Genomic DNA, 14,371 nt, shown 5'->3' with positions numbered 1-14,371 from the left:
GGGGGGCTTGAATGTACTGAGTTGAAGCATAGGTAACATTTGTGGTACTCACCATTATGGCTGTAGGATGTGCAATATCTGGTATGGCATTGGTGCAACATTTGGGCATTGTGTAATACAAAAGTTATTGATCAAACCATGATATAATGGGAAATGTGGGTTGAGTTAAGTGCAATATGAGGGGCGGATGTGCTGCGGGTTATTGCACTTGGTTCTAAGAAGGTGGGGGCGTAGTGTATGAGGTTTATAGAGTGTTTATTGAACGCATTTGGATGAGATAATTTATGTTATGTTATGTTAACTGTTTTCTGCAAGTTTTTATTAAATACGAGTAAACTTGGGTTAACCTATCTGGTAATTCCTAACAATTTCTCATACATAGATTTGTAAAAGATAAAAGACGGCACTGTAGCTTTCTGTGACCTCAGTCTTTAACAATTTGTCATTACTGTGGACATAGCTGAACGTATTTTCCAAACTGTTTGAACTGGTTATTTGGAACATTTAACAGTAAGTTAGAGATTTGATGTTCAGGTGTTGTGAGTAGCTCACTGACCACGTATGAGCCTTCTTTAGCATAATTATGAGCTGCGTGAGTGCTACACATTTACATTAGCTTTGTGGTATTCTGTAGAACCAGATCTGGTTGACTTCATCAATTCATAAGCCAACATTGTAATTATGAATTATGGTTTAAAGATGGGATTTCTGCATGTCCTGTTGACATTTTAAAGTACGCACACCTTTTTTATTTATCACGAACTCTTCGGGACCCTCCTAACTACTCCATCTATACTGTAGGTGTGTGGCGAGAAGGCTCAACAGCAGTGCAGCGCAGATAAACAGCAAAACATGGGTGTTCTTCAGTGGCAACACGAGTAAGGTGGGATCCTGTTAGTGTTTATGAGTTGAATTAAGGTTCGGCCTATTTCTCTTCTGATCCAATAAGTAAAGGTCCCTTTAACAAGATACTCTTAAAAACAGTGATTACAGAAACTGAAGAGCTTTTTGGCCAATGTAGAAAGCAGACTGGTCACAGAGAGTCAGCTGGCAGGAACCCCAAAACGCCTTTTATATCCGGTCAGCGTGTGACATTTCTGTCCATATAAATTACCATGACAACTCCCTTTGTGTTGTGATCTCTCTTTCGTCATTACACATGGAATAGCTACTTTACTACATAGCCCATTCCCAAAGAAACACAACTCATAAAAACTACTTGAACACACTCAAGCTAATACACCCACACACACACACACACACACACAGCGCGGCCACTAAGCAGATAAATGAGTTAGAAAGAGAGCTCTTTTGAGGGAAGTAAAATCTGTTTGTACCTGGCCATTGAAATCTGAGCAGCGCCTGTGAGTATGTGTCACGGTTTAGAAAGCCCGTGTGTGTCCTTTTTGAGCGGTGGAAAGGTAGCCTTAGTCATAATTCTGAGCGTTTATAAACCTGTCATTTAGCATGGAAAACAAAAGGCAACTTCCTCCCGTCCCAGGGACTAAATGAGTGCTGATTTCTCAAAGCGCACTGAGATCAAGATTATCCAAAATCTGTCCCAAGATCTGGCAGCTTGCTTCCACACCTTCCACACCAAAATTAATTTTATTAAAAACACTTTACTTGAACTCTTTTTGTTAATACAGTATATTTGCAGCTGATGAAAAGCCTCCAACTTCCACCCGCTCCTCATCAATGGTTTGGTCTGAGTTGGAGCATCATGTATGGTAATTACATTTAGACTAGAGTAATTGTAGTCCTCTCTAAAGTCTGCAGCATACACAAAAGTCCTAATTAGCACACTGGTGTTTTCCTCTGCCTTCACGTCTGGGCCTGGTGTTCATGTGTGTCTGCCTGTATGCGTGTTTGTGTGTTGAGTGAATTTTAGTCCAGAAGCTTCTGATTAATGTGGTCTTGGTACATGCTCTTAATTATCCACTCCCACACAAGTAATAAGGAAGCAACAAAAAAATAAGTGGAGGAACAATTAAGAGGGAACTGAACTGCTCCAATAAACTCTAAAGTCACAGCATCCCTCACTTTGTATTTTAAAGTGTTTTATGACCTAATAGAATTTTTTGGTCTTTTCTGGAGACACAATCATGTGTGACGGCAGAACTTTGGTCCCCAGTGATGATTAGCCACCCACACCCTGTAGTACAAAGAATAGAAAAATAAAAAAGCCATGCCACTCTCAACATCCAGGACTTTGCTGCTATGCCTCACTGTTTAGTTGTAAATGAATCTATTGGTTGTGTTAGCCTCATCTGTGTCTATTCAGTTTTAAAACTCACCCACAGGAAGCCAAGGCTTGCAGATTTTAAAGATAAATACAGTATGGGGTTACAAATTACTGCCCGTATATCCTCAGCACACACCCAGAGATAATTATTGGCTGTCCTGTTTTCCTGTGTGCACTTCATGAGCACTCTATACAGTAATGCCAACAGCAGTTGCTAACTGCAGTGTACATTCTCATTCATTTGAAACTGTGCCCACTGGACTAAAATGTCGATCTCACCCTTTGCATCGTAATTTAAATGGCGTGTCTGTGTCTGTCAGTCAATACAGTTTCTTAAAATAGTTAGTACTCTGAGAGAGAGAGAGAGAGACTAGGTATTGTAAGAAAATGTCATTCCCTAGTGCTGTGTCCTGTCCTGCTGGTGTCTCAAATGAAGGGAGATTTTGAGACAGATGCAGACACAAGCTCCCCACCCTATTCTTCACAACATCTTCTCTATTTATGAGTTTAAGGTTCATGTGGTCAGCCACTTGCTCAGCCAAGCTGACTAAGGGAGTTTTTCTCTTACTTGAATGCTATACTATATTTAGTTCTTTACCGAAGAGAAACACGTTTTAGTTTTACATCTGGATATTTAGGGTTATTTTTTAAATTTGACTCCTGTGAGAGCTTAGATAGGCAAGGGAGAGGATATTTAAGGCTATGCGATGTTGGCAGGAGTACAGTATATCTGCATTCTCTTTGCAGGCCATCCTGTTTTAAATAGAGAGGGTGTGGATGCAATGCTTCCACAAGCTTGTTCCGCATGAACGGAAGCTTGAACAAAGTACAAACTGAACGTTTTAGATCAAAAGCCTACACTATAACCATTGGTTTTAATTTATGGGTTTAGTAAGGAGTCAGTGTATAGTAGAAACATAGCACAAAACTGATTGATACAACTTATGTTTATTAAAACTTGTTCATGTATGATTTTGTCCTCGGAACATGCTGAACACATGAGATAATGTAACATCTTAATTAAGGGCTGAAAGTGCTACCATTATTCACAGTCTATTGGACTAATGCGATAACTATGCCATAATCAATTGCAGCAACGTCTGGTGTGGTTAATGCTCTAAATAGTTTTTTATTGGAAGGATAGGCACAGTAGGATTAATTAATGGGTCCTTGGTCTGTGCACAAATCAAAGCAGTACAGGCACTCCAAATGTATTTACTCCTAATCCATGCCATGATACATCGGAAACATTTGAGACATCTAGGCTGGCCCTGCTACATTATCCACCCTTTTTTTCTGCTGTTTGCCAACCTCTCTCTTTGGTAAAAGAAAGGTTTGGCAGACGCCTCTAAAAGCAATGTTTGCCCTAGTGTATCAGTCTCAAGTGTACCAGTCTCAAGTATCTGTAGTACAGCGTATCTGTCTTTACTGTTGTTATGCAGCTGGTACGGGCTGCTCCGATTTATTTCTGGAAGACTACAGTCATATGTTAGTCACTGTGGTATGTGGGTTTGTCAAAGAGGAAGACAGACGGACGGCATGTGTGTGTGCACAGATTGGATGGGCTCCTCGGACTGACGTGCCATAGCGGTGGTATTGCCTGATAAGGCAGAGGTGGCGGGGTGCACTTTCCCTTGCACAAGTTGTGATGGTTTTGCAAGTGTTCTTTAGTGCCGCCGCTATCTCGATCTTTGAGAAAACAAAGTATAGCCATCAACCTTGTGCCACCATATCAGTAATCAGCAACATATGTCATATTTGTACGAAATCATGGTGGCTATATGGTTTAACAATAAGCGAGCCTATGCTAAAAAACAAAACAACTGTGCCTGTCTGCTAAAAAACAATATCTGTTATACAAGTGTTTTTCTTCTTGTTTCTCCAGCAGGAGCTCTCTTTAATTGAACAAGCAGCTTAGGGAATAGGGAACTAATTATTATTTTCCTGCTGATTTTACATTCCATCTCTCCTCCCTTTTTTTCCTCATGTTGGACTCCACCCATCTAGCCTTTTCTATTCCCTTTATTGTTGCTCTCCAGCCATAAGGGGTTTTGTGCCACCTGAGAATCCCTCATCGCTCCCTCTTACCAACCTTCATTAAACCTCCTTCCCTCTGTTCTTCCTCTGCTGTGGGCCTCTGCCTGGTTGTCTGCCACCCACAAGCTTTGTCTGCTTGAGCCGGTGCCACATTGCACCACAAATCATATCTGGTTTCACCTAAAAACAATACTTACACTGTAAATGGTTGTGTGTATCTCCTATTATGAGATTTATTCTAAGTTAGAATATGTATTAATTAGGAAACACACAAGGTTGGACAATATGGGATGCAAAAGGAATTATCTCACTATTTGAGTGCAAAGTGGCCTGAGTTTTACACTCCTCAGTCAGTAAAGGATGGTTGGAGATGACTGAAATGTTAAGGAAAGAATGTGAAAACTTTTTGTCAAAGATCCGTCAATCATATTTGGTCGAGGTCTCCAAAGGGAAGATAGCCATGCTTTTTCCATCTGTTATTTTTGTGAATTACTGTTGTCTTTCAACATGTCTCGTGTTAAACTGTCACCGCATGCCTCTGTGTCACTGGTCACAAGTAGACAAGATGAGGACAGGAGGAGAGGATTGAGCGGGATGCTGTAGCGGTAAATGGATTTTTCTTCTTTAAGTAGGTGTGAAACAGACACTCCATGATCACCGGTTTTTGACTTAACCTGAGGTCATTGCAATACATCAACATCAAACCCTTCAAATAACTAGAAGGAGTGTAAGCAACCTAATGGATCCCAATGAGTAAGAATTAATTTAGCACCTGAGGTGTGGTGTTGTCTATTTGTATCTCCCTTGGGTTGTTATGTTACTGTTAACTAACTCTGCGCTCTTGTTGAACAGATGGAGCCGAGCTCTCCAGGTTGTTTTGATAGTGGTAGAGATGTCGTCACTTGATAATCAGGTGAACCAAGTTAAAAACAGCCTAACTGTTTCTCCATTGATACAAACAGAGAGTTGGGATGTTCATTAAGTCTACCAGTGCCAGACAATTTTTGATTCAGGTTGAATAGATTATGTAATACAATTTTAGTTTGTATTCAAACACAGTGGAATTACTGCATGTGTTATTATTTGGTAAATTGATAAAACAAGGACAATATAGGACTTTCATGGGCTACAATAATAATTTTGGCTTTTGTGACCGCCTATAAATAAGGTAGTTACTACACAGTTACTACACATGCAAACTAGAGCCCGAAGGCCAATATCGATAGCAATATTTGGTTATTTAAAAATCCAATATTCCGATATATCGGCTCTAGAATATTCTCCAGAATAACCTCAAAATCTTTTGAAACTGAACTTGCCATTCTTTATCCATTTCTGCTCAAGGTTTGTATTTGCTACCCATTCACAGCATTACTGCTCCATCGCTTCCTGATTTCCCAAAACTATGGACCGGCCCGAGGCCCACGTTAATTGTGTCTCCAAAAAATGAGTGGCAATAAAAGGAATTTGCAGTAATTTGTTATTATCACGTTCATTTGGACAACCCTAGTTAAAACCATTTTTGTGGCAGGGTTTTGTCAAAGTCAGACTTGGTTTTTCATCTTCATATATCACGTGTTTAAATGCAACCTTTTCTCCTACACCATACATGCCATCCATATGTACCGCGTGTAGGCTGTAGGCTACCTACATTTGCAGCGTTAAAGGTTCACTATAGTGCTTTAGACATTTAGTAGCATTATGGAGCTGTTTTCAATGAGTCTTTGATGATCTCATGCACGTGCACAAGGACACATGTACTTATACTTGGGCACGTAGGTGATGTGACACACAGCTCTACCAATGGTTTCACACTATTCCACTAGTCAGACTATTTTTAACATTGAACCAGTTTACTTGGCATTGCAGTGGGGTCTTTTTTTACCACATGGCAGGTAATATGAGCATCCAGGCATATGCTGAATTAGGTAGTTGTGTGCCTAGCAACTGTAAACAAATGTTTTACTGAGCTCGTATGTCAGTCTTTTGAGCCTCTCTTTCTATCATTCCCTTGCTTTCTGTCCTTGTTCATTTCTGCTTCTCTGGCTCTGGTTCATTTGTGTGCCTGCTCCCAAAATCGACAGCTGCTGCTTAACGGAGGTCTGCTCTCTTCTGAAGTCAAGTGGTGTAAATAAAGGTTGCCATGGGAACACCATGACACCCAGAGGGGTATGCTTGCTAGGTAGCAGGACAGTGAATGAGTGTGAGGGGAGTGGCTCAGGGTCCAGGATGTGTATCATTCTCACCGTGTCCAATGCACAACACCCGAGTGTGCTCACATATAAGTGCTTGTGCTTTCACGTAATTGGGTTGGTGTGGTCTTGAGGTGGCACATGCTAACCTTGTTCATGTTACCACTGATCCATTTCCCAAATAATATTCTATGTTTTTAAGGTATGGTCATGAACTGACCATTTGTATATATTTTTGTAATTATGTAGCATTATGACATAATGGAGCATTACAATTTAATTCAAACAACATCATCTGATGTAGGTAAAGATGCTCAGTAGAGTTCCACTAGGGTAACTTCAAGTTAAGAAAAATACCAACCTGCTTTGAATATAGAGCTGGACATCTGTTTGACAGGAAAGAATATATCTGAAACACCAGTCTGATCCTGGCTTTTGGAAAAGGTTGTAAAGGCAATACTGTGGCCTGTGATTGTGTGTTAACAGCCAGCTTTTGGTCTTGTCAATACAGCTGAAATCTTGTCATTTACAGTGTTTATGTGACACAAACAATGTAATTGGTGGTGTGTATTTTAACACCAATCCTTATATAGACTTTTTGGTTCATCCATTGTTCTCAGAATGCAAAAAAACATGTCATATAGAATGTAGGTCAGTCAGCCCTGTGTTTTTGGCAATTAATCTGTTCCATTCCCAGTTGTTGTCTTCATTAGAGGATAGTGGCTCATTGTTTCAGTGGTTCTATTGTCTGACTCTGAACAGACGGGATGTCCCTTTCTCTGACTGGGGACGCGTCTTGCTTTCTATCATAGATACTGTTGACTTACTTACTGACTTCATGAGTCAGTGTGTCACTGTCTGCTGCCTTAAATTATAGTTTAATATACTCCATGTATATCCACAGCAGACTTTGTTGTTCAGAGTGTGTCTGTCTGTCTCTTTGTTTTTCACATGCAGTCCCATTTGTAGCATTCTATACCATACAACATACTAACCGACCATTGGTCATACCATACTGGAATTGCTGATTGGATCCTTAAGAAAGTGATTCCAATATCAAACACACAATCATTAAATGTGTATCTGTATTTTTATTTTTAATGCTCAAGAGAAGATTTGAAGGCAGTGGGGAAAGCAGAACAGACCACTTGTGAATGGAATTTGTTTTGGTGGGGGCTGTGCTGTAACAGCACAGTTGAGAGCATAAACTAATATATTCCATTATTTGTATTAGGCCTTCCAGTGTGGGAACTTTTTAGGCATGTTTCTATGGCTGGGATAAATACAGTCACTGACCGTTATTTCTTTCCTCAGCAAAATACTCAAGGTAGTCTCCAGTGTGTCTGAGCAACGTTATATGATTTAACAACAGCAATCTGACTGTGACGTCCGTGGGTTTGTATTGTACACACGCAGTGGTGCAGTGATCTCAGCAAACCTGTAATTTGAAGAGCAACTCATTTTTGCTTACATCCTGAAATCATTTGACTCCTTTTCCCTCTCTTTGTGGGACCGTTTTGAATTTGTACAGTTTTCATTTCCCCCTGTATTCACACTGATCGGTGTCTTTGCACAAACAGAACCACATTTATACTCAGACACACCTAAGTGCCTTGTTCAGAAGTGAGCATGGTTGTATGTGGGTCAGGGAGGATGTTGTCTTACTCACACACACTGACTGTAAATGCACTTACGCAGACACACATACTGCCACTCAGACTAATCTGTTAAAGAGACTAGCACACAGACAGCAACATAGGATGACTGGTACACTCTGTCTACCTACAAAGGTTTATAACAATCCACTTAAACATTAAACTGACAGATACTGTGTTGTTTACTGGCACTCAATGCCATGTTGGGCAGATTCTGGATCATGTATACTTAGTATTTGAAAAATGTGCTGCCTCATATTAATAAGGATCTTGTTACTTTCAAACTATAATTTAATTTCTCAAAACCTTTTTATGTCAGTCTGAGTGAGGTAAGATGGCATCAGAGTCTTCCCACTTATAATGACCAGCCAGACTTAAAGACACACGCAGGGCTATGGAAATTGAAAAGTTTGAGTTCATTCACAATTAACACTATTATAATGTATTATGTTCAATAATAACTGGCAACCAGCATTATCTCTGAAGTGAGAATACACTAATAGGAAATTTATAGCGGCTTCTACACTACTACTTTGTTTGAGCATCATTTCAATAACCTTGCTTTGCTGGTGAATATAGAATAAATCAAATTTACATTCAATTTAATACATACAGTGGCTTGAATAAGTTTACACACCCATGCTAAAGTTTATTAAAAAGAAGAATAAAAATATATCTTTTGGAAATTGATCTAAATGCCTTAATTCAAGCAATTTAGGAAAATCCAACCTTTTAAGGACACCAATTTTATTTGTGAATGAATAATGTAATGTAAATAAATAAATGATCTTTCTTAAAATACAGGGGCATAAGTATACACACCCCTATGGTAAATTCGCATAGAGGCAGACACATTTTTATTTTTAAAGGCCAGTTATTTCATGCATCCAGGATACTATGCATCCTGGTAAAGTTCCCTTGGCCTTTGGAATTAAAATAGCCCCCCCACATCATCACATACCCTTCACCATACATAGAGATAGGCAGGGTCTACATATGTGTATTAACATTGAGTGTAGTGAGTAGCAACTGATTGAAGATATGCACAACTCACCTGGAATGTTCACAAAATAATTCTACTTTTTAACAACGCAAGCTTTTACATTATTTATATACTGTATGTATGCCGTTATAAGCATGAAATGCTGTGCAAATTATACACTGGGGAGACTACATTACCATCAAATAACTTTCTTGTACTGTATAGCTGCTCAAATGTTGTCCTGGATGATTTAACACCTCATAAGTCTACAGCCCCTTTGGCTGTTTGAGATGAAGTCAGCATCTATTTGTTTTAAACACCTCAAGCCTAAACAAGGACTTAGTATAAAGAAAAGTATAGCAAAATGCTTGTTAATGCTGTTTAGTCAAGTGAAGAACTGAGTGGTTCTGAAAGGTCCATTAGTAACCCTGTGTGTGTGTGTGTGTGTGTGCGTGCGTGTGTGAGAGTGAGCCCTCACACACACATTTGTAACTCAGTCCCTGTAGCAGCACAGCACTTACTGCCCCCCTGTGCCGGAGCAGGGTTTCCTGCTTTTCGTTCCCTGCCACTCCTTTGCTCTCTCACTCTTTTTCACTCGCTCATTCAAACTCTGTGGGAGACGAGGCTTTTCCTAAAGGAGTCTTTGTGCATGTTAGAAAGAGGGAAAGAGAGAGGGGTAGGGTGAAATGTTATGCTGAGCGAGAGGGAGCAAGCGAGAGGGAGAGAAGGATACTAGCTGACTGTGTTAAGCCTGGCCGGGGCCCAGTGCCACAGTTCCACAGAGCACTGTTCTGTTTACCTTCAAAGACACACACATTCACAGATTTCACAGATCTCATACTTTTACAGGTCTCTAAGCTTCTCGGGAAAATAATTTTCTTCTCTTTTATTTCTTGTGAGTAAATGTTATGTTTTTAAATGCACTTTTAGTCGGACTACCTTGAATAAAAAAAAAAAAAAGATCTCCACTGTTATGAGACTCCTGACTAAATTATCATTAATGCTATCAAACCTGGGCCATGATCTATCCACAGAATAGCCTTTTCTGCATTGCATAATAAGTCAGTGACACTAAATGGGTCTTGTGGGTGAGAGTTTGTAGATATCCGACTTAGCTGTTAATGGTTAACTTTAGCCAGGTTAGAGTCCACTCACTGTGCTGTGTTCACGTGCAATCTTCCTTTGCTGTAATGTTTTTGCCTTTACACTGGACAGGAGTACCTTGAAGGATACTCGATAATACACCGCTGGATTCAATACAAACACACACATTCTCTCTGAGAGTGTGCATAGTCATTGGTACTGGATTTCTAAACAGCCTGATATATAGAACACTTTTGGAACACTTAATCAACACAAGGACGTTTTTGATGTGAGTTTTTCTTTTTGCTATCTAATGCTAATATTTGTGCTCTGAAGACAGGTAGGGAGTGTCTACTGAAGTATGTGCTATAGAATAGCTGGTATCATTAGCAGAATGATTTGATTTCTCTCTAATCAGCTGTCTTTGTCAGGCTAAGTACAGTTTATGTTGAGCCGAGGTCAAATGTGTATAGCTGCATCTTGTCGCCAGCATGTCATTGACATCTGCCACATCTCCACCCAAAGGAGCTGTGGTTTGAGTGTGGTTAGCATTCTTATCTGTTTTTATGGTTCTCATATACATCTATGCATGGTACAGCAAGCGCTTGATCTGAGCCACCCAAATACCTTATGACTCTCTAAATATTGCTGCTTTGAGTCGTTTTTGATGCAACAAAAACAGTTGATGCTAAAATAAATGGTACAATAGAAATTTTATCAGATGGTTTCAAAACACATGACTGTTGCAACTTAGTCAAATTAATGTTCACATTTTCGTATTGATTGTTGTTACATTGTCTGAGGATGTCTTTAAATAAACTGCAAATTGATTAAATAAAATTTGATGTTTTTTGTTAAAATAAGGTTATTATGTATTATTCAATCATTATTCAGAAGAGTGTTAGGAGTTAGGAACAGATGATCAGGGCTGGTTCATCTTGATGTCCAAAAGGATGTCAGCTCGGCACATCTGTATACCATTATGTAATCTGTGTTGAGTGAAGTGAAGAGAAAGGTTGTCACAAACAGAAACAGATCATTGGTATTCAGGCTGCTTCTAAGGCACCGTTTTTTCTTCATTAGACTGTGGTGCTGTGTAAATACATCTGAATTCAAGAAAAACAAATCACTCAGGGGAACCACAATGATTTACATAATTGAATTAGTTATAACAAAAATGGATAAAAATGACTGATTAGTAAATGTAGCATCAGATGAAAAAGGTGTTTTGCTAAAGAAGCGTTACACTGTTTACTTGACTTAATCAAAACATCATGTATCCTTGTTGGATCAGATAACGTATTGATTTATGAATTATAAATGCAATACTCAGGTGCAACATGTGAAATGAATGCCTGTTTATTTCCTAACACACTGTGTCCTCTATGGAAAAACATAGAATACTACAACACATAACTAAATAGTTCATGTTATTATCCTCCGTTTGTCTTGCCATTGTAATCACACAGGAGAAAAATGAAGGCACGTGCCCCCCCTCCGCCACAGGTCCCTCTACCTGCCCCACGCCACATCTTCAGAAATGCTGTACCTGATGGGGGAGGGACATCCGGCATGGACCCCAAAGAGAACATGCTTAGGCCCAATGTGGATTTCCAGCTAACCCTACCACAGGGATACCAGACTTCTGTAACTGAGGATGGCAGGTGAGAGGATAGAGAGGGGCACACATTTATTCTGAATGTAATGCTCATTTTCCATGGTTTTGGTTTAGTATGCATTTTTTTTACATTGTATTTGGCTGTAAAATGTCTCGTAACCAATTGTCTCGCTCCTGAATACTGGGTTGTTTGACTGCAAATGTCCATGCATCCATTTCAACATTAAATAATTAATAATTATTATGAAATTATTATCTATATCTTAGCTATTGCCTAGCTGAACTATATTATTTTACTGTATGTTGTGACCTTTATTAGCCCCTTGCCAGACAAACAGTGTGAGACCCTTTTTCCGCAGTGTCAGTGGGGCCTTGTCAGGGGGGTCCCTTTCCAAATCTTAGCACAAGCTTCGTCCCAGAGGGTTGCCAGACTGAAGGCTGTCCTGCTAATGCTTTCTGTCCCTAATGAGGCTCTCTCCTTTGGTGCTGAAAATCAGGGATGTGTCCCTAGTACAGAACAACAAGGTGCTCTTTTAATAACCAAAGACAAAAGACAGTAGACGGCTCTGTGCTAGAACTATTTCCAAAGGATGTTAGCCAAATTCTAGATCATTCTGGGGAAGAAAAATGTATGTTGCATTTGAGCTTCAGATTGTTTGTTTTCTGACGCTGCTCAGTAACAACATTAGTGCCTAAAACTGTAATAGCTCAAATGGTCAGATTCTCTAGTAGGAGAATTGTAGGAATGATGCTCATATTGTAAATGTACAGATCTGATTATAGTATTACTCTAATATTGTAGCCTTATAGTATACAGTTTGTTTCTCCAAAATGTTGCATTGATGTGCAATAACATCTTCAAGATGCACCATACATTTTAATCAGGAGACAATTTATGCCCTCAACTAGTTGTACCCTAACCCAACCTGAACTCCTTAAATCAAAGTTGTATCTAGATGCCTTGTTCATCTTCTCACACCGATGTCCCTGCAACGTCACTTGTGGGGAAATCTTATGATGCAGACTACAGTTAAAATTAAAAGTAAGAATGAACAATGCTTGGCTATATAAAATGCCTTTTATAAAACAAATAACACCATGTTAACCATGCATGGGAGTTAACAGGTTGAAATGTAACATACTTTATATTACACTGGATAAAAAAATGTTATGGTGATTGTGTTATGCAAAATCATAATATAAAGCACATAGTGACACAGAAGAACACTGTGTCTGTTGATTGCAGATTGTGGTTTTAGTTGTGTTAGTGATTGTCAATGGTGTCTTTTATAGTGGTATCTCTCTCAGTTTTGTCATGTGATCTGGCTGTTCCCAGAAAACATTGGAGACTGTCTCCTGGTTTCTTTATCTGAGGATTGACACACACAAACAGACGCACAAAGCAATGAAGCAGACTTCTTCTGTCTATCAACATGTACTCTGCAATTTGCCTGTCATTATTTCTCTATGCTGCTATCGTTTGTCACTACCCTAGAGTTTCTGTCTAGATAAACAAGAACAATTAAATCTAAAGTATATGAAAAGATGCTCCCCTGGCTTCTAGTGTTAGTTTTAGGGGTTTTGTTTTCAATTCTCCTGCAAAAGTAAGACTGAGAACAGGTTAATACTAATGTTTCCTGTATTTACCAATTCTTTTTTTTCAAAATGCGGTTTTAGACTCATGTTCACTGTTTAGTCCGACTTCACACATGTCATTTTTCAGTCAATGTCAATATTGTGACTAAAGAGTGATCTAGGTATGACTGTACCACTTTTAAGTAGTACAAAATCTCTTCTTGTCACCATATGGATTGCTTGTGTGGGGTTTCACAGTGGTTAGGGACATTTTCAGATTGTAAAGTCCTGTCATCATTAACACCAAAATATAACTAAATATCTAAAAAATATTCATTCAGGAGGAATCAAGACAGTGTTTACAATCATATCCTGTGTGTCTATCAATTAGACATCCCTATTTAGCACATAATGTGTAAGTATGTCTCTTGTTTTTATGTAAGGAATTACTATTCTCTTTAAAGCTAGTTAGGCTTTGTAACGTTATCTTCTCACCTGCCTCTCACTCTCTCTCCCTCGCTCCCCATCTCCTTATGTGGTTCTTTCTCCCATCCTCCTCTCCACCCTCTTTCTCCCTCTCTTTCACCCCCCCTCCCGCAGTAAGGCGTTGATGGACCTCCTGGTTGAGCTGTGTAGTCGCTACCACCTGAATCCAGCACTCCACACACTGGAGCTGCTTTCGCCCGAGGGCCACACTTTGGGGTTCAAGCCCAACGCTCTGCTGGGCTCCCTCAACGTGGCCTGTGTCCTCATCAAGGAGAAAGTCTGGGAAGAGAAAGTGGTGCGCAGACCAGCGCCCAAAGTGCCAGAGGTAAGTTCCAATAGAGCCTAATTGTGTGTTCTGGATGTTCTTTTTGTTGTGTGTGCGTTGTATTCAGAATTGAATGAATGTCACAGCATATGTCAAACCTGCTACAAATTAAGTTAGTTAGGTTTAGATTATTATGTGTTTTGAGACAGAGATTATGTATTAACAAATAATTG

At 39.5% G+C, this 14,371-nt stretch overlaps 1 protein-coding gene across 8 annotated transcripts in view; it reads left to right on the top strand.

Moving 5' to 3' along the window:
• cobl (cordon-bleu WH2 repeat protein) overlaps positions 1 to 14,371 on the top strand; it is a 60,223-nt gene that overhangs the window by 1,836 nt on the left and 44,016 nt on the right. For 7 of the 8 annotated variants that reach the window (XM_034874899.1, XM_034874897.1, XM_034874898.1 and 4 more), the window contains 2 exons: positions 11,664 to 11,858; positions 13,988 to 14,198. In XM_034874899.1, the coding sequence (XP_034730790.1) occupies positions 11,664 to 11,858; positions 13,988 to 14,198 (406 nt within the window). Of the gene's footprint in view, positions 1 to 10,298; positions 10,484 to 11,663; positions 11,859 to 13,987; positions 14,199 to 14,371 lie in introns of those variants that run through there. The other variant, XM_034874895.1, reaches the window with a different exon arrangement.

Source organism: Etheostoma cragini, chromosome 6 (genome assembly GCF_013103735.1).
Source record: "Etheostoma cragini isolate CJK2018 chromosome 6, CSU_Ecrag_1.0, whole genome shotgun sequence".
In the NCBI taxonomy this organism is placed as follows: domain Eukaryota; kingdom Metazoa; phylum Chordata; class Actinopteri; order Perciformes; family Percidae; genus Etheostoma; species Etheostoma cragini.
Note: the sequence above shows the minus strand (reverse complement) of the source record. Positions and strands in the feature narration are given on the sequence as shown.